Consider the following 25,178-nt stretch of genomic DNA (forward strand, 5'->3'; position numbering starts at 1 on the left):
TCAAATACTTGATAATAATTTTATATGTAAAATGATATATACTGCAAAATTACAGCATGTTGAGGGCTAATTACAAGTTAATAAGAATATATTTAATGAAACATTTAATAACTGGGAAACAACACATGAAAAATTTTGTAGGATTTTGCAGCACAATGATTAAGAAGTATATTTAGTGCATTAAATAATATCTTAATAATGAATAAAAAAAACTCTTTTAATTATTTGGATATTCGATCATTATATCAGTATAAATTTAAAGTATGAGACTGCAAGCTGATTATGTGCAGTATAGGGTGAAGATAATCCAGATTGTATCCGAAATTGCTTACTTAATATTCAATGGCTTAAAAAGTAATTTAATCATGTTAATACTGATTTTCAAAATATATTTAAGTGTCAATTGGGTGCTCTGGTATTAAAGTTTAAAAAAAACATGGCTTTAATCATTTTGGCAAATAAGAAAACATAACAAAATGCTCTTGCATTTGATAATCCAATACAACTTTTCCTAGATACATTTATCTATTTACTCTGTTATGAAGTTACGTTGAGCAAGAAAACGAATGACAGTTGAAATTTGCTGAAAATAGAATGTAAGCTGACATTTGTCTTTGAAATTATTTTTACACAGTGTATTGTTCGTATAAATTATTTTATTCAAATAATATACCAGGGGCGGCCAACTGTAGGTTGCGAGCCCAGGCGGCTCTTTGGACGATTATTTTTCGGCTCCGATTGATTGTTGAATTATTTCAATATTTAAATTTATATTACCTGTATTAGTTCCTGGGAAATCGAAGCAAATTACTGGTGTGAATTATTGTCATTATAATTATTATAATTTAAATCCAAATATCGATCATAATTCATTAACCAGCATCTTGAGTATTATTAAGAGTGTTGTTATATACGCGTGCCATTATATCAAACTTTAATACACATATTTTGAACATTTCTTTGAATAATTTCAATAAATATGATTTTTATAAAAAAAACATCATTTTGCGTTTGAAATGTGAATACGCTTTGCGGCTTGCAAAAAATTACAGATTTCAAAAAATGGTTCACATTATCAAAGAACTTGGCCACCCTTGTTATATATATTAATATTTTTCTTTCATCCTATATTATCTAGTCGATTATGGGAAAGTTTGTGTTGAATCTATGTGTACAATGTTTTATTGATTTTTATGAATTTAACGGTTTAATATTGATGTAAGCATTATTTAATGGTGTATGTTTCAAATTTAATATATTTATCATTAGTGTGAGCATCAGTACTGATGGACATTTTCAATTATTTTATTTTCCCTTTTATTCTGAATTTATACAAAACATTAGCGGCTGTTCTTATAATATCAGTTTGAGGAATCAGTTTAAAATCCTATTATATTTCTAAGACATTAAATTTATATTATTTTAATTAAAATGTGGTAGAATTTTGTTTTAATTGGTGACAACTACTCAATTTATTGGAACAGATTTTCAACATACAAGATTAGTCATATAGCTATATATCTTAATATTTTGAATAAAAACTCGCTTACCTATTATATGTATGACTAAAAACAACAACCTCGAGCAGCCTACAATTTTTTTTCGTATTAACACGATTTCTTTTTCCAGTTTTTATCAGTGTTTTTGGTTCTTCTGTTAATAGACCCTCTTCAGATATGGTACATATTATAAGTTTTTGTTTGCTATGCTCTCTGTTTTACGTTTCTTCACAACAACATAAAGTGGAAAAAGTGTTTATTAATTTTTTTTTAATCTAAATTGAAACCTGCAAAAAATGTATAATTCTATTTATATTAAAGATATCATGTATAGCAATATAATCAATATATTTTTATATTGATTGCTATGAAGAAGATGAAAACACAAATGTTAAAGTATAGTGCGTATGTTAAGTAGTAACATGAACTTGGTCCTAAGCTATTATTTCGTTTTTGACGTGACATTTGGCACAAAAAACTGTATAAAGAATTTTAAAAAGTAAACCGAAATCTATAGATTTTAAGACAAAAAGTTTACATTTGGTTTGGTTCCTAAATTGCTTTAATCAGTTTTAAATGTGTCAAATAGAGTGAATTCGAAATTTTACTAGATTTTATTAAAACTTCTAAATTATTTATTTATTTGTAAATAATACAAGTAAAAAATAAACGATTAACTTGATTAAATGTAAACTGGTAAATAATTAAAACAACATTTTGTTTTCATTCTAATTATTTTGATTATTACAATTAAGGACGTTAGTTATTTAAAATAAATCATCATATTTAACTTATTATAAAAATAATCATTACATAGGCAAACACAAGCACTGTTTTTAACTTACTGGGCAACTTCATCGGTCCATCATAATATGTAACAGTAGTCCAATAAGTAAAAAAAAATGAAATTTGAATGACAGGCTTTGGCAGAATTGAATTATAGAAACTATATACCTTTAATTTTCTAATAGGTTAAACTAAATGCCTTTAAGCTACAGATGCATAAATCAGAAGCAGAGAAAAACTATAAAACTAATAGAAATATCAATTAATGCATTTAAACCATAAGTTGTGGTGATAAAACGATTTTAATAACGTTTTTGGTCAATCTTGTATTAATAAGTTTTTATTTTAGTTTACTTTTATTTATTTTTTAAAGATAAATGCACGTAACTAATCTGTCAACTTTAATTTAAATTAGTTTTTGCACTGATTATTTTATTAGTGTGAATAAGTTGCCCAAACACAGCCAACCTTTACATTGCCACTGTCGCACTACTGACTTTCAATAAAGAAAATGTTAATTATTAAAAAAAATGTAATATGTTCTTTTTTGTATATTATGGTGACACTTTTTAAATGTATCCTAACGTGAACAATAAAGAATATTAAATAAATAAATAATATGGTACAGCTTTTCAGGCGGTAAGTTGTCACCGTGACCCATTCGTCTTCTTTATAAATCATGGAATGCGTAAAATGTAAAGAATATCAAATGCTAACGGTAATTATTGATGAATCTGCACAAATTAGAAGAGGCTTTTATAATTTTTTAATAGTGACGATTTGAATTCACAATGAAACGTCGAACAATCAAACCAATTCTGAGTGAGACATTTTTAAAATATTTTAGTTTTGTATTTTTTATTTTATTTACATATACTGTTGTACAATGCAAAGTATAATAGATTTATTGTTATTAATTCTACAAATTGCTTATTTATATTTCCTATTAAAACATTAAATAAATGGTCGTTATTATTGTTTCAAAGTTCCTTTTATTTTATTCATGTAATTGAATATACATACTTGAATATTTGTTAATATATCAAAGACACGGTAGTCTATACTAGAAACCTGAATAAAATTAGAGAAAAGTATTAAAAAAGCTTAAGGAGTTTGTTTTGTACTTATAGAAATATAGAAAATACGATCTTAGACAATTGAATTTCATTTCCGTAGTATTTTATCCAAAACTTAATATTTTTTGTCATTTACAAAGCGCATAGACCTCTGAAGTAATTGGGGTTTAGACTGTTAAATTATATATTCTTAGGACCCTACCTTGGTTTGCGCTATCACTTAAACACGCCTAACATTCTGATTTGTGATTATCCGTGAAGGCCTAATCACGGTTGTTATTAGAATTATTGGATCGTTTTAAGCTAACATTACCACTTCAAAAAGCATCAATTGTAGGGAAAAATCTGGCAGAGGAAATCCCCGAAAAACTGGTATTACTTATCGAAAGCCGGTCTGATGCAAGGCAGTATTGTGAGTATGCAGTAAGCTGTTTTGCCACGTGCCAAATGTCTAAGCCCAAATGCGTAATAAATGGCGAAGACGCACATCTAAATGTATACTATATATATGTATATACTACCATAATCGCTTTACTGCCCAGACGAAGAAGAGAGAGTTGGCTGCTCCATTTCGACATTTAGCCGTCAACGCTCGCGGCGGCGGCGTTCATGTCGTATTCTTCAGCACTCCACTTCGCCGCGCTTTTCTAAGTCTCATTTCAGTGGTTTCGATAGCACTATATTTGAAATACTACTAGTATATCTAAAAAAATAAATGTTAGATGTAGTCATACGCATAATTGTGAAAAGATTGTATTAAAAGTAATAATTCGAATATGATTTTATAAACTTACAATACTCGTACATTCGCCAAAGGATTTTCTATTAGTGTCTTTTAATTGCACTTTTGTAAGCAAGTGAAATGGACAAATAATTGTAGTGATCGACGACATATGTAAAAAAGCATTTACACATGGCTACTTTTTACAAAGGTGTGCAAGTATTCAAACTAAATTAAGTGTGTTCGCACCATATTGTCAGCAACTGAAGACTGGCCATTTGTACCCATGTAAATGCATGTTTGGTTTGTTATTATCAACCAATGAAATAAACTATGTGCTTTCTGGTATTAATTGTGTATGACGCACTATTTAATGATGCAGTACACTTCATAAGTAATTGTATATAAGTAATATGTAAAGAATAGTTTCACTAGAGGTCACGTTGAATTAGTTGCTACAGTTAAACATTTTAATTTGAGTCATGGTTTGTCTAGTGGAACAGTAAAACAAAATTATTTTGTTAAACAAAAATTTTTTCGTTTCCTTAGTTGATAATAAAACATTGTTAATTTTTAAGTTTCTAAAATATACTTTATAAATTTCCATCGGCGTTTGCGCCATCTATGACATTACACTGAAATTATTTAGCCATATTTTGTGACTTAACACAAGACAAGATGGCGTCTAGCTGGTTAGGTATCTGTGTTTTTACTCTGTAATATATTTACTACAGTAATGTAGTGGAGATATAATTAAATTAAATCTTCTCTAAGTCTGTAAAACATTTGATGGAAAATGTAATAGGAATTCAAATAAATTTATTGTAAAGATATCTGATTTTAGGTATATTTTTCTGGATACATTGAAAATTTCGATCAGATACATATCTTTAAACCTTTTATCACAAAACATGAAATGTTTGAAATTCGTAAAACTTTTATGTTTTTAATAAAGCTAGCTGTTACTGAAGCAAGATATTTATTGCGTGTACTTTTTCGAAAACAGGGGTTTTTCAAGAAGGAAGTTGATTTTCAAATGAAATGAAACTTAGTTTATCAGAAAACCAATTTTTTTAGTATAAGGCTCGGAGGTTAAAAATAAATAATAGTGACCATCACAACCACGTATACACGTTTCGATTTTTTTTAATAAAATTCTCGATTACTTTTTTTTAAATGCGTGTTATATCATAGCATGTAAATATATATTTTTCGTAATAAATAGCTATACCTCAAAAAAGTGTACCTCAATTGTCAAGAATGGAAATAAATGCCAAATGCAAACGATACGTAGATAAGTTGCCTTTAGTCAAGATTTTTCAATTATTAAGACCATTCCGGCAGAAAGAATTCTTAAATTTGTTTAATTTATTTTTAAAACTACTATAAAAAATCGCATCGAGACAATCGTTTGAATTAAATTCTGTTTAATATATATTCCTGGAAGAGTAATGTTGTTAAATTTTTTTATATTACAGTATAGCACCTGGTTCACTTATGCACTATTTGTTTTTAATCTATTATAACTGCTGTTTCAAATATAAAATAACAATTTAAAGAAGTAAAAATAGAATTATAGAAATTTATATGTTGTTCAGGGCATTTAGAGAGGTTTATTTTCAATATCAGTTGTTTTACAATTTTTTTTGTTAAATGATTACATTATATCAAAAATCAGAATTTAAAAATATATATATAATATGTATAAAAATAATGTAATATATTAAAAACATAAATGTCCCAATTTGGCTATTACTTTCTTGTGTTTTGCTCTGCATAAAAATATCTTATAATTTGTTTAATATTTTTTAAGTATATTCCTTTAATTTTTGATTTTAAATGGTAAAATTATTTATAAGTTGTTCTAATATAATGGATATAGACTGGCATATTGACACTTCATAAGGATCTTATCCTTGGATACTGTTAAATAAGAAAAGTAATAAAAAAAGTTAAGATGTATGCTTAAAATATTAGAAACTTTATAACCTTCCTACCCGTCGTTACCGTTAGAGTGCTAAACTCTAAGCATACATTTACATTTCAAAATATGAGGAAAAGAAAAAGGTAAAAAATAAACAAGAAAATTCAAGTTTTCAACAATTTGTATTTTCGCACCTTAGGTGATTTCATATTAAATAAAAAATTCTTTTCTCTTATATACACATTAAATCCAAATTTAGTCAGAGTGTATTTACAAATATATTAAATAGAATTTAGTAAAAATTAGTGAGATTTAACAATGCCTATTCGCTTACAACTAACTATGTTTAAAACATCAACAATATCGTTCACTCCGATGAAATAGATGAAACAGTTTTAATAACCCTAATACAGAAATTCGTGCGCACTCGCTCTCACGTGAACACCATGAAAAGTTTTTGATTAAAGTATAAAAAGAGAAACATCAACAAGAAAAGTATTACGCGTAATTCTCTGCGTAGCGCAGAGATACGTTGCCCAGATCTCAACAACTGGTCCCGGCTACACCAGGCGCCGTCCATAACCTAACAGAAACACCGTATACCAATAAAGTTATCGTGAGGCAACATTACGTAAAGAATTTTAAGAATTTAGTCTTCTCCGTTTCATTTGTCACTCGTTTGTCTAACATGAATACGCTTTATTAACACCTATCTACGCTAGCATTGTCTAACAGAGACTTGGTCTCGTTTAAAATAGTAAAAACATTGTAAACACGTACATTATATACTTATAACGTACCTATTAATTAGTAGATGTCCACAAGCGTATGACATTTAGCGAATATGTGAATTGACGTGTCATTGCGTTAAAATCATTTACCTATAGATGCATTGTCTGATATCTGTATATGCAAGTCTTCTAGGGTTCTATTGATGTATGTTATTATTTCGTGGAAGAAAGCGCATGTGTATTTAGTTTGATTTTGAGATATAAAAAGCTGTTGTTTTTTACAAGAAAACCAATCATGTTTTAAGAGCATAGTTAAACTAAGAAAGACTGCTACTGTTTATCAAGAACATCCATAGCGCATCGATTAGATATATTATTGTCAGAATTTTTTTTTAAATTCATAAAAACCACCGCTGTTCGAAGAACCCTGTTGTTAATGTCACTGTCATTTCTTTTATTTCAATATCTAGTAATCGGATGAAGAGCGTGTACTATCACGAGAAATGTCGCATTAGTAAATCAATTCTCTGCCAAATGAACGTACATATTAACAAGTATTAAGAGTACAACACGAACAGCTAATTGTGCTTCAATTTGTACTAAATATTAGCCGTAGAAAAAACATTCGATGAATTATTAGAAACAATTCGATGTTCACTTTAAAAGCGACAGTCCAACAATCATTTTAAAATTTATAACTATTAATAATTTATTCACAGTAACTGTAAGCTAACTATAAAATTAAATTATACGTAATTATATCTATACAAAACTTATGAGTATTATAAATAAAGAGCCTGTCATTCCAAAGGCTGTATTCGCAAACAATTAATAAAGATTAAGAGATCATAATTTTATTTCTACAAGTTAATTATCTTCTCTAGATTAGTCTATATTACGCACAATTTAAAAGCATATGCCACGGATATAAAACTAATGCGTTAGAATAAGGAGAGCACGGCGTGTAAAATACAACATAACAGATGGCGCAAGAACCGTTCTGAGAAAAAGAATTGAGCAAATTTAGTTAAAACAAATGAATTGAGCAAGAGTAGATGATATTATGACAGCAACTGTCGAAAATTAATAAAAAAGTTTAAAAAAAATATTAAGAAAGTAAAAATAACTTGGAAACCTTTTTAAATTCCTGGGATTGTAGATTCCCACAATTATATCTCCGACTAGATGTATAAAATGAATTACATAGCATTACATTTATTCATAAATTATCACTTATTTAGCAGTCATGTTATATTTATTATTAATCGAACTGCTGTGGCACATGATAAAGTTATATGAATGGCACAATTTCACGTTAGTTAGTAAAGTATAAAAATATTAAATATATAATACAACGCTTAAATAGTTAACTAGGCCAAACAAGGCTTACCACATTTATTCAAGACTCGAATCTCCGGCATACCAGGTAAACATTGTTTCGCCTTTTAAATTTCATTCTACCTGTACGTACTTACTCAGTTCAAATAATTTCCTTAAGATTAACTATTAATGCACATGCACAAAATTGAACAATTTTAACTAGCGGCTTGCTGTCCGAAAGATATGTGTTGACGACACTTCGCGGACGTCCTCATTCTGCCTTCGCCCTAACAAGGACGCGAGGTTTTTTGTAAAGAAAATATTGATGCGTTTTAACGCACTGTTTAGGCCACATCACTTCGTATTTACACTTGTTCCCACTCTAGATCGATCAATTGTTTAACCTAATTAAAATACGCTCAATCGATCACTTTTACAGTATAAATATGTATAAAAGAGATAAATGTTATATATATTTTATATATATATATGTATAGATATCCATGTATCATTTTTAGTTGATTTACACATGTAGAGTTAATAAAGCTTCATTATAGGGAAAGTTTTACATTCAAGCGATGAATCTGTCCGATGAGTGGAACCGGCACGTGAGGACGTCTGTAGTGTTGAAGGCGCCGGGGGGTGGAATGTGCGTGCGGGGGTGATGGGGCGCGGGGCGCGGAGCACGGGGCGCGGGGGTGCGGCGACGCTAGAGCGGCTCATGTTGGGCGGGGTTGCCCCGTTCGCGCTTCAGTCGCTGTTTGAGGTGCACCTTCGCGTGCCGCTTCTTCTCATCGGAGCGCGCGAACTTACGACCACAGACGTCGCACGCAAATGGCTTCTCGCCGGTGTGCGTGCGCACGTGCGTCGTGAGGTGGTCGGAGCGGCTGAAGGAGCGCATGCAGATGCGGCACTGGAACGGTTTCTGCCCCGTATGGATGCGGATGTGTCGCGTGAGCTCGTCCGAGCGCGAGAAACGGCGGTCGCAGCCGTCCACCGGGCAGGCGTAGGGCCGTTCGTGCACTGGCGTCTTGCTGGGCCGGTTGGGGTACTTGCGCGGCTTGACTGCCACGAGGCGGAGTGGCTGCGCGCTCTGCTGGTAGACTTGCGAGAGTATTTCGTGACCCTTGCTCGTGGACGGGTTGTACTCGGCGAGCTGCACGGGCCGGTCGCCAGCAGGGCTGGGGTATGGCTCGCGCTTGGGCAGACCGGACGGGCCCGGCGCGGGCTGGGCCGGTACGTACTCCTGAGTCTCCCAGGCGTGTTGCTGCTGCTGCTGGGGCGGCGGGCGGTATTCACAGTGCTGCGGCGGGCACGGCTGTGGCGGCGCGCAGTACGAGGCCTGGCATTCGGGGGAGAGGAGGTCGACGCGCTCCTCGTACTCGTGCTGGAAATACTTGTCGACGCCGGGGCCCGGACCGGGCGGCAGCAGCCACTGCAGCGGTGGCGAAGGCGCGCGCTTGCTGGCCGGTGGACCGTATAGCGAGGCGCTGGCGCTGGACGCGTTACTGGCGTCCTCAGCGCGCGCGCCCGGCGACAGCGACGCCTCGTGTTTGTGCCGCCGTGGCGAGCAGCCCAGTGACAGCTCATCGCCTGCCAAAGTACCTATAACAAACATTACATCCAATTAATACTCGATTTTTTTGGTTTGTCATAATTGTGTCAGCCGATATACATACTCCAACAGTAAGGCATTGGCCTCCCGCAAAGACCGACACCATGACCGGTCTTGCGCTACCCGCATTCAGCGACTTTCCACGACCTTAATTACGATGTCGGTCTACCGACTGGGGACGCACTCCGCATCTACCGGCTCGTGGTCGCCACTCAAGAACCTTTCGGCACCAATTGTCGGTTTCACTATCAATTTGCCCCGCCCACTTATATTTTATGATGATCATGAGCAGCGATAATATTATATAGTTCACGAAATTCCCGCGCGGAATAATAGTGATTGTGCCGAGACAGTCGTTTTAACCTCCCTTCTTGTGACAGTTGTCAAAAAATTAAAAAAAATTGTAGTCTTAACCTGTTTACTAATTAAAAATGGTTACTGACCTATTTCGATATAAAATGACGGATTTACTTCAAAAATGATTATCGTTGTTATACAAATATTAAGTTATTAGAACACAATCAAATATCAAAATAGCCGGATCCATTCCATCGTAATAGCTTGATATTGTGGTATAATATCGGATATGCAAACAAGTTCGATATTTATTTTTTTCGACCGTACATCTGAAATGAAAGTCATCAAGATTTTGATAGAAATTTGTTTACCGACTTCTAAAAATTATTTATTTTAAATGCAGTCGTATTGTTTGAATTAGTTTCTCTTCATTTGGGAAGAAGTGATTTTATTTAAATATATATATTATGGTTTTACATAATTCATTTTCTGAAAATACCATTTGAAAAGTCTATTATAATGAAAAACTAATTATGCTTTACTTTAAGAAGTTCTATGTGGATTGAAGATTGCTGTTATGGTGTCATGAGTCAAAATTACCATTACATTACTAGATGCAACAAATTCCGTAGTTACTTATCATTGTTTTAATTAAAGTTTTAACTCAGAGTCAGTCAGAACATAAAAGGGACAGATATCTAAATTGGCATTGTAGTCTTTCTAGAGAAAATTAGAAAAATTAATTATAAATGGTACACTGCGCATTTGATTTGTTAATATTAATAGTCTTTGTTGTGACTATAACAAATATTTTTTTTTTAAAATCACGTTAAAAATGATTTAAATTTATTTGACAAGTATCAAATATTTGTTTTCGTGATAACTTTAATGTTAATTAATTGTCCATGATTTTAACTACAAATCAAAATCATTCGCGATTCATATGATAATAGTTTGATCAGTTTTTTTCAGATTAAAATAGATATATTATGGCTATTAAATATAAATAGTACCTAAATATACGTTATACCATTAAAACAACCATTACCTGTACATATAAAACTGTATTTATATTAGTTAATCATGCACTTGTACCTTAAAAACTGGAATAACAATTAGTTGCTGGATAAAAATTCCTCAACTTCTTCATCAATCTTAATTAGAAAGAGGCAAACTACGGCGTTAAACACGTTTATTATGCACTTGTCCGTTGTGTCCCATTAGTCATTGTTCAACTTATGACATGTATAAGCTAATTAGTTACTCGTTTTTTTTATATCACGGCACATTTAAAGTCAAAGATACGTCTCATATTCTTCTTGTGTAATTAAAAAATATTATTTAATAATCAAACATGTCCGGAGCTTGAAGTTTATGTGTTTGTTCGCTTGAATAGGTCGCCGGGCGGAAAGCGGTACGGCGTTGTGATAAGTTGCCGGAAACCGATAGCATCCTATCATTGCACTGAACGCTGGTCTTAACCGATCTGTTTAATGAATGCTGTTACGATTGCCTAATGTTTTTATTTATTTTGTTTACATGTTGATGACAAAAAGAAAGAATAATACAAGGAGAATAATTAGGCCTTGACTAAAAAGGGATCCACAATTTATAAAACTGATCATACTAAGACTACATTTTCTTTTTTAAAGTAAATACACTAACACGAAATACTAACATTTGAAGTGTATAATATGTCTAGTATACTAAAAACATTCAATAATATTATTATGTGTTAATATAAACTTGATTCTAATTAAAATACATTTGAATTCAATATTCGAGCCAAACTATTAAACCCTATTAATAGTAAAATATTTCATTTCTCAAGTTTTTACCGTAAAACTGTATAAAAACAATAATTGGTATGAAATAATTAAACATAAACGAACACTTTGTTATGTAGATGATGATAAAAAATATATTTTCATTAACTCAGTAAAAATTTTGTTGTTGTTACTTAAGTTTAAAATATAAAATGATTAATAAACATGCAATAACATTCAAGGTTACATTGTCTTATTAAGTAAAGATTTGTTGGAAAAGTTCTATTTCTAAAAAGAATTTGGAATATAGTTTTTTAAGACAATTATTTTGTTTAAATTTGGTATAAATATTAAAATAAGTATCTAATGTATTTAAATTACTTTTAATATTATATTTTACTCCATTGTTTTTTTTTTCATTTGTTCAAAATGTAATTTGTAAAGAGCCGTGTTTGATTGAAATGGATATAATTACCAAATCCTCGTTTCGGTTATGCCACTATAAAACTAGATGCTCCAGTCGCAGTCGAAAATAAAAGCACTCAGAGCACTAGATAATCGCGGAACTCAATGAAAAACTTAATATTTTCACAATGAAAAGCTCCATTCATTAATGCGTATCGATCAGTAGCTAGGCGGCGAACTTTCCATTTCACTTTACAGGACACTTCAACTTTGACCTATTGGTGCGCGGAACATTACCGCCCGTTTAACAACACTAGCCGTCGCGAGTTCGAGGGTGAATTGTATGTTTGTTTACAATTTTTTCGAAGAGGAAGGTGTCGGGCGGAGTTCGCACCTGAAATAGGCGGAGGCTCCAAAAGGCTGGGGAAGAAGGCCGGCAGGTCGGATGTGGTGACGGGTGTGTTGAGATCCGCGGGAGCGCCGCTGGTCGTGAGCGCTGGCGCCGGCTTGAGCGCGCAGTCGAAGCCGAGCGCGCCCACGTCGGCCAGCGACAGGAGGTGTGGGCCGACGGGGGGCTCTGCGTCGGCGCCCATCCCGTCAGGCACCACCTGCTCCTCGGCCCATGGCCCGAATGGTATTACAAACAGCGCCAGCGTGAATACGACCTCTCGCGCGGCCGGTTCGAAGGGGACTGGCGCCGCGCGTGCCGCGCCGCACTTTTATCAATGGAGCTGCGGTCCCATATTCGGTAGCGGCGCGCGCAGGGTAACCAATCGCGCGGTGCTGTGCCCCCCGCGATGACGTCACCGCCCGTACCGCCCACCGCCCCCGCCGCCCCCTCACCCCACACATCTCCCCAAAGAGCCGGGCCGCCCATCGAAGCCTCATGCTTCCTACCGGCCGCACCGTTCACAACGACGGCGTGCGTTCTGTAGCGAGTCTAAAGCGTTTTGTAGACTAATATCGTATGTTGTATTTATTAATTTACATTCAAAAAACCGATTTACAAAATAGTATTTCCGTGACATATCTGTAAATACTTTATTGTACATCGGGCTGACTTATCGTAAATTATTTTAACAATTATTTCAATTATATACTCGACGTGAATATATCTTGCGTATATATATTTTTCTCTTTAACGGTAGTTCAAAAAGTTTTTCTTAGCTTCTAATTATTTAAATTATTTAAGTATAAACTACAAAAACCTATTTAAATTTATTTGATGTAATTTATTTACGAAATTACAAAGTAAATATTTTATACTTTTAATGTTATACAAAACAGAAAGTTACGTGATATCTATAATATTTTTGGAGATAAAATTTCGTATGATATAACTTAATATATTTCGAGAAGGTAAAACCTAGTCTTTCAAATTTAATTTACATGGTCCGGGACAACCATGAAATCAGTGGTGTATCTTTTATATATATATATATATATATATATATATATATATATATATATATTCATAAGGTATGCAAATGAATAATATTTATTAATAAATAGAATTAATTAGTTGTTTCACGATTATCATTTCAGATTTATTTATATACGGGATTCTTGTAAGTTCTACAAAAATCTTACAGTTTTTCTAGTTTGTGTTAAATAAAACGAGTAATAAAATTATGATTTGCAATTAAGTCAATTGTCAACAAAAATTGCAATTTTCACTGTACTTACTAATAATAGCTTAAACACTGAAATTTATAAGCTGTCTATTTAGCTCAACTGAACATGATGAATGTACAAAATCGATATAAATACACTGTAATTTTAAAATACTACAATAATTGCTTATTTTAATAGGAAGTAGTTCTCTAAGTATTTTATATCAAAACGATATCACCTACAGTGAAGTAACATGACTAATTATTTCTGTAGACAAGAAAAGGTAAACAGTGCATAATTATTTATTTTCAATTTTGACTTTGTTTTTAACAATGTACGTTTAATTAAAATGAATAAATGAACAAGAAAATAAGCTCTATGGTTTTGAATTACAGGTCCTCTGTAGCATTGCCTTTACCTTGATAAATATCCACATTGCATTTTGAAATTTGTTGTGTTATGCAATAATTAAAATTCAATGTATTTTTAGAAAATTTGAGACAAAAAGAAAAGAAAAGTTCTTTGTATATTACACGTGTAAAAAAAAGGTTACGAATATTATTAATGAGGAATTATATCAATTTAAATATAAGCAAATTTGTTAATTTAGCAGCTCGTTTCCATATGCAAAATAAATAACATAAATAAAAAATAAATAATAGAAAAAATATATACTTAATAGATATTTACATTTAATAACCAACATGTTTTCGTTATTTTTTTATATATATTTTTCGCTGTTATTAAGTAATGGCAGACTTTATATTATATTTATACATATAATATAAAATTGCTTAATGTTAAAAAAATGCTAAGATGGATTTTACATTAAATACATCATTATGAAAAATAATTAATTTTTATTTAAATAAGCAATGAACATTTTATGTAAAAAAGTAGCGGATTCGTGTGATGAATAACATCGCAACATTATTTTATTAAGGTGTACTTGTCGAGGGAATTTGTGTTTTAAAATGGTGCACAGAAATAACAACGAATGAACGTCTTTTTCATATTCAAATCACTTATTCAACGTATACAAAAATAGTTTGGCAGACAGCGAGCTGTTAAAATAGAGTGTGTCATAACAAAGCGAGGCCGCAAGGACATGTGGGCCAGGCACAGCGGACAGGACATCGGCCGGCCGAGACACGCCAACGCCCGATTGGGCCCACATGCAGCCGCTAACCCAATTATCGCGTAACGGAGACGATAAAGAAAAATAACAAACCCACGATTTCACCGGCGGCTAATTATAGCGTGCTATTTGCGTAGCGCGCGCCGCATAGCGCCGCCGCTATGTCAGGGCTATTCCTGGTCGTCAGCTGACGTTCCCGCGCCCTCGTAAACACCACGCAAGCGATTGACGTAAAATGCGAACAATCGAGTTTTCGGCAGGTGAATCACGGCACCGAAACGTCCCTGGATCTGTCTAAACTTGACTTGACTACTTTTGGTTCGGACTTCGGAGGCGGGGTTCTATTTCTACGCGTTACCTCAATACGCGTTGTCTATTTCTAACGTGCGTGTGTTTCATCTCTCTTACATTTTTATTCTCTCTCCAAAATGTTTTCTCAGTGCCCGGTGAAATCTACATTTATTGACCTGCACTTGTTACTTAACGATTTATATACTGCATAAACATTTGAAATTGATGAGGCTATTTGAATTATTTGTTGTAGCGAGCGAATGCTGAATGTATCGTATAACTGCAGTGATGTGGTCGAGTGTCATCGCAGTATATAATGCCGGTTTCATTTTAAAATTCGTATAGCGACCGCTTGAGTGCTTGACCTGGCCGGAGTGTTTACGACGTGTCAGTGCGAGTGGTTCAATAATGCCTACTCAAATAATTTCGTTGCGTATCAATGTACTGCTTTCCCACGGCCCGGTTCGAAGCGCCGCCGATTAGTGGGTGGACGTCTCATCGAGTCTAAGCTTTCGCACAGATCGTCTCGACCAAACCAACTGTTGCTATAATAGTTGACATCTAATGATTTTCATCCGTAATTGAATATCTAAAGTAATTATAATTGTCTAGAAAACGGTAATCAATTTTACGTTCGTTATTACTGTACTAAAACGCAGTATATACGATTTATATAGTATATTTTTTGCTTTTTCAAAAGCTCTCGGCATATGATTTGGTAAGTCACAATTGATAGATATAAATACCACATACATGTATATAGAGTAGTGAGTACTAGTTTATTATAAAAGATTAATAATATCTTAGTTTCTGAAGGATATCTCCACATGTGTTTTATAGTGTAATAAAGTGTCAACAATCATTTCAATTTAGACTGAGTAGTTGTAAGTCATATAGATCCGCCTTCGATAATGTTTTCGAATAAAAACAAATAAACAGTTCAAGCGTTGACGTTAACTTTAATATTTAAATTTACAATAATATTCTTTTTTTACTTATTTCTAATCTTTTTCGGTTGAATGATACGCGGTAAGCTCATGGTTGGTAATCATACTCCATATAAGTAGGTCATATAAGTAGTTCAAATATGTCATTAACATGTCCCAAGAATAATTTTCAACTTGTGCATTTTCGATATTTTCAAATTTAAGAGCCAACATTTAGTGATGAAGTAACAAGTCGCGGATTTAACAAGTTTTTGTTTATCCTGAATAAGTATTAAATGTTAAGTACTTTTGATATCATAGTCGTCGTCGTTTCACTCCATCGACGCCTACTGCAAGGCATAGGCCTCACTTCCACAATATCTTTAATACAGTTGTAGAGCAATTTATTCACAAGTAAATTCATAAAAATATCATTGCAACTTTTTTCTCAATATCATAGATTTTTTACGAGGTTTTATTAAAAATTAATAGTATTTTAATAACATACGTTGCCTACAAAACAGTTACTAATTTTATGAAATTACAAAAAAATTCTGGTGCTAATTTTAGATAGATCGTTATTTATCCTATAATTACTAGTGTTCTTATTTATATAGTCAAGATTATCATATACATAAATAGTATATATCGACTATGCTTACCACATACATTTTCCTTACAAAAGTTTTTTTCTAAGAGAGTCTTAAATGTCTTATGCTTTAATTTATATTAATTTTAGGATGGAAATGCATCTATAATGTTATAATCGCATAATGTAAATTCTAAGCATTCGGTCGACACTGTTTGACATAGTATAAACACTAGTGTTACAGCCTGCCGACGAACACAAAGTGGTTCTGAAATAACCAGCGGCCTTTGATTTGGCGCGATTGTGAGGGCACGTCTAAAAATACCGATGTTGCAAATGCAATTCTAGGTGACGATATCGCCTCTATTAATAAATATTATTTTGATGAATGTATTTTAATAAATTTCATGCCTTGACTCATTAACGGAGAGAGAAACTCGTACACCACAACCCAATTTTCACTGGATATGATTTACGATGCAGTTGCATCTTAGATCTAGAAACGTAATTAATTTATTAGACCTAGTTTACTAGCTGAGTTAGATTGATCAATTCTAGATCATATTTATGTCTGACAGGGGAACTTTGCAGAAATATCTACGCGGTGTGTTGTTATTTCTTTAAAATTATTTTTTATGTTCGGTGTAATATTAAAAAGGCGCGTCAATTCCCGATAATAGATAAAATATGCTAAAACACCATGACGTGACGTAAAATTCCACGGCCCATTGAACTGTAACGTTAGCTGATACTTCGATTGCTGCGCGTCACGCCTCTGTCACGCTTATAATTACACCGACACTCGAAAACTAATCTCGAACAGATTCATCAGCGCTACTCTGACGTAGGACACGCTCGGAAAAGCAAAATGTTTATCTAGTTACATTTATAGACTTTGTGTAATCGAAACTGCAACGTAACGACGTACGTAGGCATTCACAAAGTTGTACGTGTGAAACAGATGGGGTGCCTGAAGTAGAGTACTAATTTAGATAAAAATATGTATTTGTTAGTGTATTGTAATAAACTCTATGACGATGTAAAATAATTTATTTGGAGAGTGTATAAACAAATTATGAAACTTCTTCAATGAAGTTTATCCGAGAACGCTGAAAAGGTAGGCAACTGTCTGCCTACCAAAACAGCAGAAACAAGGTTTTATAATAATTAAAATGTATTTTATATTAAATAGTTTATGAGTAAGCAAAATTTTTATTTCAATGTATATATACAAAATGCGCAGATACGGCTAAAGAAGTCTTGCAAATTTTCATTTCATTCATATTGGGATTCCAATAACGCGGCAAACGATAAAGAAAAAATTATTAAATTATTAAGCTTTATTTTTTAATTTGTATTAATACAAAAACAAAAATTACATTTACAGAGCTAATAATAGTATAAAGAAATTTAATTTTACATTACTTTTAATTCAATGTTTATTCTGTTTGTAGAACGAAAGCGTTTGTTTTGGGGTTTTGACTTTTTTGTTACCAAATAATCTAAAGCGTCATATATTTTATGTACTTATATAAATTAAACAGAAAAAAGGATTATCGGATTAACGATTTACTTTCTTCATCACTGAGTTGTAAAAATATAAGACAAAATTCGAATAGATTTCTAGATCTTCAAAAATTTATTCCCATCAGCGTTGTGGCAACTACAAAAAATCCAATATTCGTTGATGCATCAAGACAAAAGTATACGACCAATGTTGGTTACCTATGATGAATTACGGCACTAAAACGTGGTCTCTCGCTTCAAAATTAAAGGGTAAGCTTGCAGTCGCAAAAAAGTTTTGGAGCGAGTTATACTTGTTGTTTCTCTACGAGATCGAATCAGTAATTAGGAGATCCGTAAATGAAAAAAGAAGCCAATTTATGTCAGCAACTTGAAAAGTGGTAGTGGGCAGACCTCATAGCGTACAGAACAGATAGCTGGTGGGGCATTAAGGTTCTGAAGTGTAGACTATGGACTGGCAAGCGCATTCGTGGGAAGTCCCGCAAGGTGCATAGACGACCTCATTAAGATTCTCGGACATACCGCTTTCTACCGATGTTATTGGAATCAGTTTATTATATTATTACTCTTTTATTCGGAATGCATAATGGTGGACAATGGGAACGTATAACGGACTCGCTAGCAAAACAATAATCAAGCCTAATGCATTACGGGTGGAGGCGAAGTAAGGAGTTGAAAGTGTGACGTCACACGCTGTCCACTTCCCTCCCTACTCAGGAATTATTCGCATGACGCACGGCCGACACTCTTTAACTCCGATATTAAAATAATTTTCGGTAAGCCTTACCGCTTCATTACAAACGATTTTAACTTAGTTCATGCCACTCTTGACTATAGTGATTTAAGTTAACATGGATAACTTTAATATTTATTTTGTCACGAGAAAAAATGTTAACGTAAAGGTCATTAGAATGTTAAGCGGAAGAAAGGGTAAATTGCAATCAATTTCTTGAAACTATTTTTTTATACAAATACTACATTAATCTATCCAAATGACATATATTTATACAAACAAGTCAATAGGCCGGCGGTTACGACCGTAGCTACGTCAAAAAAGACAAGCGCTTTTACATCAGCAAAGCTTATAAAGATAACATTCATGTTTGTGTTTGATTATTAACGTGACGTCAAAGCAAAAATGCGACAAAATTTAGCTTAGCGGAAAAATGGCAAACGGTGTGAGTCAGTCCGCCACCTGTTGATCGATCCGCGTTGCCCTTGTGCGGCCACCACGGCCGGGGTCTCTGTACCGATCGAAGCTAATGACGTATGCCCTCATTCATAAACGTGGAGGCACTCACCCTCCAACCACTCGCTCCCCACACTCTGACGTCGGTTCCTATGAACTGGTGGATAATTCTTGAATGGCACGCACACTATTGCATTTTGCTTGCACGGCTTGCACACACGTGTCGCTGTTCAAATGTCATAGGTTTAGCTTCGTTCGTTGAAGTAAAGTGGTTAATAGTTGAAAATAGATTAATACAGGTTTTTTTCACCTAACTGGTGTTTAAGAAATAATAGGGATTTATTAAATTACTTATTGTTACAAATTATATTCAATAAATTATTCACCTACATATTTACTTTATGTAAGTAGAACAAATATAGGTTAATATGAATATACAATAATATATTTTTTAATATAGTACATATACAGGCAGAGAGAGATAATTTATCAATAATTTCCCAAATTCTGAATTTGTAGTGGTATTTTTTGATTTTGAATATATCCTATAAAATTAATCCCTGTGTTTTATTGCAATTAATTGATAGCCTTTAAAGAGAGAATCCCGGAAACGCTCATAAAAGAATATGAAATCAAGTGATAGTGGTTATAGGTTTTAAAGCTTTGAAGAGGTGAATGTATAGTTTATTTGAATGCCCATAAAAAATAATCGGAAATATGTAACATTAAACTATTTTTTCTATTCGAATGCGACAATCCAAAAACTTTTGGCAGTACAAAGCCTGCAGAGACAGATGATAAATAATAATAAAATTTTATATGTACTAATTTGAATTTGTAAATATTCTTTTATCATTATCTTTATGTTATTTACAATTTTAGAAAAACGGGTGAACTATACATTAAATGACCCTATAAATTCACCCTTTTAAAGACTTTACACCTATTCTCAATCATACACACATACATATATATGGGATATGTAGTTTGGTTTGAACGATTTATGTACTATATATTATGTAATATCACAGTAATAGAAACTAATTTGTCTGCTGTAATTTTCACTCAATTGACAATTACGGTTATAATTTTTATTTTCAAAACTAGGTTATCGATATTTTTCTACCGAGTTCAATCCACGTCATAATTTACTCTACATTTTTCATTTTATGTGAGATTTCTATACCAAATGTTAATACACACAACTGAGTACAAAGGGACAAAACAAGTGTATTATCGGTGCAACCGGTACCGTAAGGGTATCCACAAAAATGTAATTAAATGTGAGATAATACATAATAGATTATTAATATTATCCATCGTAATGTTTTATATGCGCCAGTTTTATGAGCTCGTTTTGCTATTTAAATGTGCATATGATGTAATGTACTTTATATGACTTTGAAAATGTATAACAATCTAAAGTTCGAGAGCTAATTGATACTTTATATAAATTGCTTCTTTTATACAACTAATTTAAATTTAATATATGTTATAATAATGTATTCATATTAGAATAATACGTAGTAATCATTTGTATATTTTAGGAAAAAATGCCATAAGATTTCGATTTGATAAAAACTCAAATTGAGCTACCCTGTAATGGCATCCGTAAATGGACGGACTTAACCTACATATCCCAGCCCATTGGCAAGTTGAAGTTACGGTAGGCAGGACACATGACACGCAGAACAGGTGGAAGCTGGGGCCTTGAGGTTCAGGAATGGAGACCATAGATCGGCAAGCGTAGCATAGAAGATCGTCGATAGCCCGCAGAATGGATGGCCGCTAAGGCCTTAAGATTCTGGAGTGGAGATCACGAAGTGGCAAGGTCGTCCGACCACAAGGTTAACAGACGAACTTGTTAAGGTCTATAAGTCCTCTGGATAAAAAAGGGTTTCCTACTAGTCTTATAGAAAATCTACGGACACGTTTTACGGCTGAAATAAAGATAATGATTTAGTTCTAATGTAAACTTTACAATATTATTATTACGTTAATTTCTCTAATGGAATATCCGATAAAATAACAGGTGTGAGGGTACAGAGCGTGATGCGCAAACGCAGGCGCGTGGGTGCGACTCGATTTGACACGCGCCCGCGACACTTGCCTTTGCAATCAGTGATTGAGCCCGTCGAGTCGATCTTTCAATTTGTTTATTGCATTTATTTAAATAACTGTTTATATTAAATGACAACACTTAATGCAACATAAATTGCATATAATAATTCATTTGATGTAAAATTATTACGTACCAATTTTTAACATCATCATATAAGCCGATGGAGGCTTACTGTAAGGTATAGGCCTCGCTGTAGATTGTCAGGATGAATGGCCGATGTGCTACTCCTTACCATACTTCCAATTTCAATATCTTTATTCGGAATGAAGTCGGTACTGGAAGCCGTGTTACAGATTCGATTCCAGGGATATATGTATTGTATCATATTCACACACCCGCATACTTTTTATCTTAGCTTCACTCTAGATTAGCTGGTGTTGATAAGGCATTAAAGCTATCATTATACATCAAGTATAAATAAGTAAACTGATAAATATCAAGGAAGATAAGTTTTACTTGTATATTCATTAAGTAATTACGGACAAAAAATGTCTATAGTTTACTGTTTATTAAACTAGTCAAGTTTCAAAAATTTCTTTCGAGAAAAAAAAAATTAAAAATGTTTTTGTGAACAGCGACTCTATTCACGGCCGCGTGCGTGCAATGCAGTAATGTAATCAGCAGTGCGCACGCGCCTCTTATTTACGGCGGATTACGCCTGCAATCAAGTTTCGCTTGCAGAAAAATAAGCACTAGAGTAGCTCACAGCACGTGCGTTACATACGCAGATAACGTCCCATTATGTCTTGAACATTGCATTTGTAAGTCTGCCATTCGATATGGTGCCACAATACGGATTTATGTGTGTGTTTTAACGAGCTGATTATGTATCGTTGCTTTATACTGTATGTTGTCGTATGAAATCACTTCGTAGCTTTCAATTACTTTTTAGAAAAACATATTTTACATTTTGTTTTCAGTTGCTGTAATTAGCTAACGGACATCATGTTACCTTAAGGTGTCGACAGCGTACATTGAACAGCTAAAACTTATTTACCGTCGAAGACATTGGAATGACTTTTGTATGCACGATCTTTCAATATCACCATCATCATATTAGCTGATAGACGCAAAAAGAAGTATTAAGCCGTCGCCAAAGATCGCTGCAATAGAAATTTTTTAGTTTAAGTCCCGTGTTTCCATCTTCGATCTCCATAGTTCCCATCTCCTCTCGTGGTTGCAGTAAGAGCTGGCTGAAGGGCGAATTTTTGCACAATGGGCAGGATATTTCGAACACATTGAAATAAATAAAAACTGTACTAGCCGAACCTCACGCCAAGCCTTTCATGAATTGGCCCAAACATTTTATGAGTAAAGATTAAAAGAACAGGCCCAGACTTCGGCAGCTCTTCTATTGCTGGCAGAGGTAGCAGGTATGGTGGCAGCGATGTATAGGGCGATTACAATATCTATCCTAAACAAGCTATCCACACCGTCGACAACTTCTAGGTCATCGGACCACTGTAGATGCTGGCTGCTTTCAATCTATGGGAGACGCTTATGTAGTAGACGTTTTGTATATGAATAATGGTTCGAGCCAATTTTAACCTTAATATAAATTTCATTACATTGTTTGAGATTACCAATTAGAATATATGAGACATCTTTTTATTAAATTCAGTATGCGAAAATGTAAAAGACTGCATATCCATATTCCTTGTAAAATAGTACTAAACCACTTTAATTGTTATACTGCGTATAACGGAGTCATTCTGGTCCTTTTCTCATTTCAGTACAGTAATTCTACTTTGTGGTCCTGTGAATAACGGGCGAATAGTATACAGGTATGTTTAAATTTACATTCTTTCATTTATACTTCATTTATAGCTGTATAATGATAAAAGGCTATAATTATATATTAAAAAGCGAATCAATTGGATATTCATATGCAAATTATACCATGAACAAGTTTTTTACTGTTTCCCAGTTCAATTTTTAGATACCGATGATATTTAGACAGACAGTGTAAACTAAATTGTTTAACCTTTTCAAGTCGAGTTCCCTTTCCGTATGTCCCTGGCATTGAGACGGCATTGATTTCACGTGCGGTCGTATTTCGGCGCGGCACACCACTGTTCTGATCGATGTTCCGTCCTTGAACCTGCTACTTCCGCGCATGCGTGTGCCTGGTTGTCTTCTGGCCATGGCCACGAAAATGTCCCCCCGTCACCTCACACTAACATCTACCTCCACCCTCTCTCTTCCATTCATCGTTCAGCATTCCTCCACCCGTGCCGTGTTCAATGTATGTCGTCAACTCTGCCATTTCGTTATTGATTTTGACCTTTGTCTTTTAACTTGTTGATTATAGTTTTTGAATAAAAATGTGTTACATTAGTCAATAAGTTTCATAAATACGTGTTCAAGTGTAACCCTTGACTTTTACAGGTATTATTATAGTGTCTGTGATAATACACAGTGAATAATTAAAAAAACACGAAAAAAAAATTGGTAAAAAATTCGCGTGAGTGAATTAATAATATTGAAATTTATAATAATGAGTTTTTTTGTTTCAAAGACGTATAATATTTAACAGTATTTTAAACGAATCAACGTTTTAATTGTGATTTTTTTATTCAATTCGTTTATTAAAGTTATTTATAGGTTTCAGCTATTGTCAAGATTGACCCGTATACTAGACAAAAGAATAGTTTTTCTTGTTTAAAGTTTTAAATAGTTTGGCATTTTTGGCATTGACTTTGTCTAAATAACATATAGTTTACGGCTTCAATGTAGATGTTAATGTTGGAGCGTTCATGTTGTAGGTTGACATTGATAGGCTAGCTAAGCACGCTGGGCTACGTATGAATGAACCCGCCGTGGGCGGCACGAGCGTGCCCCATTCATTCATTAGCTCAGAGGCCATTGCTCATGAATAATAACACAAGGAAATCTGTAACACTAATTATAATAAACTCGATCGGGACATGCCCTTGTATTAACATACAACGCGAGGAATTTTATTGTTTACTTTTTTAATTTAGTAACATTTAAGCTTCTTTTTTTGGGTAAAGGTGTCTTAATATACAGGGTGAATGATTATAGGTGTAAAAGCTTTGAACATGTATAGTTTTCGTAGCGTTTACAATCTTTCACATAAAGTGATAATTCTGAAATATATCACATTACTTAATTCTTTCTATTGGAGTGCGACAGACTAATAATTTTCTCAGTATAAAGACTGCAGGAGACAGATAGTAAACGAAAATTGATTTTAAAATGTTGTAAATCGAATTTTGAAAATACTCTTCTCATTACATTAAGTTAATTACTATTCGTGAAACCCTTGACATTTGCTTATGGTTTACAATATATTATTTTCAGCAAATGAGCTATACATGGTGAATGTATTAAAGCTTTTACATCTATAACATATATAATGGATTTCATGGTTCGAGCAATGAAAAACGAAGGTTTATTATCTATTTCGCAGGGTCTCCGATAAATATAATCGAATATAAGAAATAGTAAGACGTATTGACTAAAATCAAATGAAAAAATGTCATTATTTTAAACTGGATCACAATGAAAATATTATTTGAATTAGATAGACATTGTTAAGAATTAAGAATGAAAAAGACTAGAATATTTGTAGGGGTATTATTGTAATTTGTTACTTATTAAATATAAAGAATATTATTGCAT

At 33.4% G+C, this 25,178-nt stretch overlaps 1 protein-coding gene across 1 annotated transcript in view; it reads right to left on the bottom strand.

The window, feature by feature from the left end:
- Nucleotides 1-6,201: 6,201 nt before the first annotated feature.
- sr (stripe) overlaps nucleotides 6,202-25,178 on the bottom strand; it is a 36,832-nt gene continuing 17,855 nt past the window's right edge. The window contains exons 3-4 of the mRNA XM_068761345.1: nucleotides 12,535-12,856; nucleotides 6,202-9,662 (exon numbers count right to left, since the gene is read on the bottom strand). Of these exons, the coding sequence (XP_068617446.1) occupies nucleotides 8,767-9,662; nucleotides 12,535-12,856 (1,218 nt within the window). The 3' untranslated portion in view covers nucleotides 6,202-8,766. The remainder of the gene's footprint in view (nucleotides 9,663-12,534; nucleotides 12,857-25,178) is intronic.

This window comes from Battus philenor, unplaced genomic scaffold, assembly GCF_028537555.1.
Source record: "Battus philenor isolate CCGP_79_NKW_IND1 unplaced genomic scaffold, ilBatPhil1.0.hap1 SCAF_14, whole genome shotgun sequence".
Taxonomy (NCBI): domain Eukaryota; kingdom Metazoa; phylum Arthropoda; class Insecta; order Lepidoptera; family Papilionidae; genus Battus; species Battus philenor.